This window comes from Lolium perenne, chromosome 6 (genome assembly GCF_019359855.2).
Source record: "Lolium perenne isolate Kyuss_39 chromosome 6, Kyuss_2.0, whole genome shotgun sequence".
NCBI classification, from domain to species: domain Eukaryota; kingdom Viridiplantae; phylum Streptophyta; class Magnoliopsida; order Poales; family Poaceae; genus Lolium; species Lolium perenne.
Genome location: NC_067249.2, coordinates 188,367,353 through 188,373,499, shown reverse-complemented (window position 1 = coordinate 188,373,499; position 6,147 = coordinate 188,367,353). Strand labels below are relative to the sequence as shown.

The following is a 6,147-nucleotide window of genomic DNA, read 5'->3' as shown; positions in this document are numbered from 1 at the left end:
TGGGAGTCAGCAACGGCGATGGAGATGGTGGTGGAGTCGATGGAGATGGCTCCGGGGGCAATTCCCCGTCCCGGCAGGGTGCCGAAACAGAGACTTCTGTCCCCCGGATCTCGTCTGCGACGGCGGCGGAGCTACGAAATTTTTCGTGGATGGAAGCCGATTGATTTAGGGTTTTTGTGTCGGGAGCTTTATATAGGCGAAAGGGCGAGGTAGGTGGAGGCTTGGTGGCCCCAGACCACCCCTAGGCGCGGGCCAGGGCTAGGCCGTGCCTAGGCCTGGTCTGGCCACCTCCTGGCCCTCCTTCGCCTGCCCTCTGGACTCCGTCTTCATTTCAACAAAATAAGAACTTCGGCTTTTATTTCGTCCAATTCCGAGAATATTTTCTGTACAACTTTTCCGAAATACAAAACAACGGAAAATAGGGAACTGTCACTGTGGCATCTTGTCAATAGGTTAGTGCCGGAAATGTACAAAAGTGCAACGAAGCATGAGCAAAACATATATAAATTGGTGTAAAACAAGCATGGAGCATCAAAAATTATAGATACGTTTGCAACGTATCAGCTGGTTCCGATGGAGGATCGGCCTTGCTTTGTCGTCTCCTTTCCCCTACTAGCCTTGCCCTCTAGGCTGCTGGTAGAGTTTGGTGTGGCGGCTTGCAGGTTTCCAGCGGGTGGCGTGGGGGCTGCTCTCACGGCATGAGTAAATGTGGTGGTCCTAGGATCTCTCTCGCCAAGACGAATATCTACCTTATGCATGTCCGTCTGGATTTGGCTGCACGATGAGTTCCGGAAGGCTCCGCTAGCAAATGGAACAGTGTTCATGTCTAGAGTTTGTTGGATCGGGAGGTATTCGGTCATGGGCACCCATGCTTTTATTCCGACCGTTTGGTTCTGAAGGGAGCGACGCAAAGCTCTGTTTTGTGTTGCCAGCAGCTGACATTTTGGTCCATGGCGAAATCAGTGACATAGAATTTCATGAAGGCCGGATTGGTGGACTAGCAATGGAAGTTCGAGTCTGTGTGATATTGAGGGATTTGCTTGGTATTCCGGGATTCGTAGAAGCAGTATGCAAGTGAGGGTAGCAGCACATGTAAAGTTCAGAATTTTACCTTTCAGGGTGAGAATTCAAGGTTTGCTCTTAATTAGTTGTGCCTGACAGTGGTGTTGTTGAAGGCATTATTTTGAGAGCGGGGACTATCTCCAGGTGAAAACCTAGGATATTTTGATCTTTTGTTCCAGGATGAAAAGTGCCTGACAATGGTGTTGTTGATGGCGCTTGTGCACGGTTCCCTTCTTGGAGGCGTCGCTTGTGGAGAGCATGTATTTCAGGTGTTGTCTTGATTGTGGATGTACTGTTGTTGCTATGCTAGAATACCGTAGCGGGGACTTCTCTTTTCTTAGTTTTCTTTTTTTTTTTTTCTGTGTACATCAGTACTACCATTAGGGTATTGCGTTGTTGCAGAGGCTGGGTATAATTGGTATCTATCGATGGTAATATTTTTCCTGTATCAAAAAAATCCTATCAGATAATCAGCTCTATGAATTCGTAAAAAACAAATACCCGGCCAGTTCGGCCCAAATCGAAGTTTTGTCAAGATGTAAAGATTTGAAGGAAAGAAGGCCCGTTATATACGGAAAGATCCTACCCACTGCACATCGACACATGGGCTTGGCTGCCCAATAATAACGTGGGCCAATATATCTTGCTGCTGAAGTTGGACCGGCCCTTCGCCGATCTGACTTCTTAGGGTTTATTATCCTGCCCGGGCGCCGCCCCTGCCCTGACCCTGGTATAACTCGCCGTCCCCAGAAATCTTCGGCGCAGAACACACCGCAACCACCGATCACCAGCGAATACTTGGAAAGCAAGCAAGGCGAAGCCGGCATGGACTCCTTCTCGTCGTCGTCGATGTCGTCCTCCGGCTCGCAGCAAAGCACGGATGCGGTCATGGAGCAGATCAAGGCGCAGCTCGCCCAGGCCTATGCCCAGGAGTTCATGGAGGTGGAATTTCTTCCCCAATCTCCCCCCGCCCCCCCAATCCTTTTATATCTTCAGTAATAGCTCTGATTTGGTCAGTATTGACGGCTAGGCTTCTAGCTACTGGGCATCAGTGATTACTGATTCGCATCTAGCAGGTTTGCTTGAGAAGGAAGCGAATAGTTGGGTTCCTTTTGTTTTCATAGATTCTGCTGCTGCTGCTACTCTGGCGCCGAATATTCCTTGGTTCCCCAATAGCAGGAGTAGTTTCGTTGGGGATTTCTTGTTGTGATGATTGCAAGTTCTCTTTTGACATCGTTTAGGGTTTATTGTCAGATAGGTGTTCTGTTTGGGGGAGATTGCAGATTCTAGCTTTGAGCAAGCAGCAGTCTCTGCAGATTCTAGTTTTGAGCAAGCAGCAGTCTACATTGCTTGGTTGGGGAAATTTGTGCTCTATTTATCGACTTATACTTTAATCGTTTTAGATGGTATCCCATTGTGTTTTTACTAATTATTATAGGATGTATATATTCATCTCTTAGTAATGAGCTCTTTATTTGAGTTTGGGCTCAATCCTTTTGCTCCTCTAATAGCTATAGCTTTAATGTGATTGTTAGCTAGATCAGAGTAGCTTATTTCCATTCCTAAGTACATGATATTAGCTTGGAAAGAACTTGACATGCTATAACTCTTAAGCAATGTTCACTGAAATTGTTGATTTGTAATAACAATCTACATATGTTTTGAATATATGATCTACCAAACAGATCTGCATTGCCCTCAAATTAATTGGAGGGATGTGGGATGGGCTGGTGGTACAACTAGACTCCCAACTGTTTGTATTGTCCTATTTATTTCCCCTAGTCAGTAAGGATCATTGTTGAAAATCTTAGGATTCAAATCTATTAAAAGAACAGATCAATTTTCTTGACTTAGTGCCTTTATCCACTTTATTTAGCATTTATATTCCATATATGTGTTTAATATATGCGTATTTTTTTTTTCCTTGAGGCGAGATATATGATGCACATCGGCAATATAGGATACTAGTGTCAATATGGGTATGGCGTTAACAACATTTTCCAAATTCCAATATCACTAATTTGCAATTTGGTTGTATGTATATATTTAGAAAGAAATAGTATAGCAAGAAAAGACACAAAAGGTCCAGCACATGTCAACATTAATAAATGAGATCTTTAAGACAAACATCATGCACTAATCATTACTATAAATAAGTTATTCTGATACTTCTGGCCACGTACTAAGCCATATTTTTCTTTAATGGTACGTGATACCTATCAGTTAGTGTCACACTTCCTGGCAGAAATGTTTGTACCTGAGGTTTACAAATGTCCATGAATCTCTTCGTCTCATGCATAGTTTTTGAAACCAGACCGGTGACCGAACCGGTCAGAATGTTGGTTCATTGGTCCACTGGTTTGCTTGTTAGTTCATCGGTTCAATAGCTGGACCTGTCATTAAAAATAGGATTTTCTACTACTGTGATAGAGAAATAAAGGTTTATGCAGGCTCGAAAAAACAAACTAGGGAAGATAGTTAGTGCGTTGTGGTTGAGGTCACGACTTCAACACTTGCAACCAGGTTTCGAATCCATCCCTCTACCAACATATAATTTTAGTGCAGAGATTTGCAGATTACTGTTGCTGGTTGGACCGTCCTGCAGTTTCTGAACGAAGCTGGCGGTTCAACCGGAAATTTTCTGGTTGACTTCCTTGTCCGGCCATCTTTCACTACAGACTGGCAGAGGCTCTATTTTTTTTTCTGGTTGGACTCAGGGTCCGCTATAGTTTCTTTAACTAGGGCCTTGTGTTTTCAGTTTGTTTTAATTTGGATTTATATAGATTGTTTTGAGAACCTTTGGTAAAAGTTATTGTTAGGAGAAGCAAATGTTGGTGTTGTTCTATTGTAATCAATGTTGGCAAGTACCAAACCACTATTTAGTTTTAGATTCGTAAGTAGGTACTGAAGATTTTATCTTCTACTAGCCTACCCAAAACGTATTATAATATGGAACATTGGTTTAATTGTTAAGCCAGGTGAGGGGGCAACCCTTTTCTTAACAATATTGCATCCCTCATAACTTAATGTTATCCATACAGTAGAGCTTGAGACAAAGAGTACATGCTTTTTTCTAATGTAATGTGTTGTAGTATTATTTGATTTGAACTATTATTACATTGCACTATGTTCAACGAAGATACACTATTTTTTTTTTTGGAGATATGCTGTGCGATCCGCGGAATGGCGATGTAGCATGTTATATTTTTCTTTTTAATCTAGTGATGATCTGTAGCATTGGTATAAAAAAAAATCCAGCGCCCGGTAGATATTGGGGACTTAAAAACTACTCCCTCTGTTTACTTATATAAGATGTTTTAGCTTTTAGTAGATTCATCATCTATTTTGGGATGTATCTCGACTATTTTTAGTGTGTAGATTCACTTATTATGGTGTGTATCTAGCTCACTTGAAGTGTCTAGGGCTCCTTTGATTTGAAGGATAGGAAAAACATAGGAATAGGAAAGGTATAGGATTGGAATGGCATGTCTACTTGAATCCTATAGGAAGATGAAGTTTATTTGATTGTAGCAAAGGAATTTTTCCATGAGGTATGAGCTAATGCTTTTTTCCTATAGGAATTACACTACAAGATTCCTATAGGAATTTTTCCTATAGGCTATGTTCCTATGAATCAAACAACATGTATAGGAAATTTTCCCATAGGAACCAAATCCTACACAATTCCTATGCAAATCCTTTGAATCAAAGGAGCCCTAAAACGTCCTATATTTGTGAACAGAGGGAGTACATTGTATTGCTACTCGATAATAGTGAACTCGCTAAGTCGGTGTCTGTTAACTTGCTTAGACATTGGTTCAGTACTTCAGTATACTTAATAACACCTTAAATATATATTTGAGATTGATACAAGCAAATTGTATCTTAACAACCCACATGCTTCTACTTCCCTGAGGTCTTGCTATTGTGTTGACTTTTCAGCATTGTCTTTGCTATCTGTTTTGCCTATCTATTTATTAAGATAAAGGTGGTTAGTTTGAGCTGGTGGCTACCCTGCAACCCGGGTTCGAACTCCATCTTCGCGGGTTTTCGGCTCAAAGCTTCTTCTATAAGAATATGCTCTGGGTGTTGGTGACCGTGAGTCTTGTTTTTTTAAAATCTTTTTATTAAGGTCTTCATGTTACCCTTGTGGCCAGAAGATCTGAGTGAATTATTAATTTCTTGGGAAATGTAATTTTGGTTGAACCAGCACTTCTTAATTTGAAAATGCTTCCACAACAAACAATGCACAAAGTATCAGGAGGGAAGTTTCTAGGTCTGTTGATTTGTCAATGATGTCACATAAGAGATAGTTTGAGAAACATCTTTTTATTTTCCATATTTGTGCATATAAGCAGTAATACATATCGTGCACAGAACAAAAACCATCATATTCGCTGCGAGTTCATTACTTCTTCATTAGCTGTATTGTTTCTTTCTGCTATATGCATAGCACCATGCTAATTGTCTCTTGCAATTTCAGACTCTTGGGACCAAGTGCTTCGCGAAGTGTGTGACCAAGCCAGGAACAAGCTTGACAGGAAGCGAGAGCAGCTGCATATCACGCTGCGTTGAGCGTTACATGGAGGCAACCGGTATCGTCAGCCGTGCTTTGTTCAGCCAGCGCTAAGAAGCCCGGCAGTGTGACGCTCGAGTCACTGGTACTATGGGCCGAGCTTTGTCTAGAGTTTCAAGTCGTCAGAAGGCAGTGACGGCTGCTACTTAATTTGTCGTACACTGTTGATTCCGTCAAAACACTGGAGGTTTTCTATGTGCCACTGTCTTCTAGTATTGCGAATGGAACTGGATGTATTGAGTGGTGCAGATCTTTTAGCTAAGCTCGGGATTTTCTCGTGCAGATGCTGCTATATTTTGTGCATGGTTACTCATGACTATCCACGAGCTACTGTGTTGAATAACAGATATTTATTTGAACACAACAGGGCCCGCCCTTCTTGCATCAAGTTTTGGTGAGGATGAAGTTATAATGAATAAAAACGAGGATGTGGAGATTTAGGGGGGCTGCTTTTGCAGCTGGTTCCGGTAAAGATGGCGCCATGGAGGCTGCCAGCCATCGGTCACAAC

The 6,147-nt window shown here is 42.1% G+C and overlaps 1 protein-coding gene across 1 annotated transcript; it reads left to right on the top strand.

The window, feature by feature from the left end:
• The first annotated feature begins 1,756 nt into the window (after positions 1-1,756).
• LOC127306659 (uncharacterized) lies at positions 1,757-5,920 on the top strand. The gene is made up of 2 exons (XM_051337321.2): positions 1,757-2,004; positions 5,546-5,920. Exons 1-2 carry the CDS (start codon positions 1,888-1,890, stop codon positions 5,690-5,692), a joined length of 264 nt encoding a protein of 87 aa, XP_051193281.1. The 5' UTR covers positions 1,757-1,887; the 3' UTR covers positions 5,693-5,920.
• The last annotated feature ends 227 nt before the right edge of the window (positions 5,921-6,147 follow it).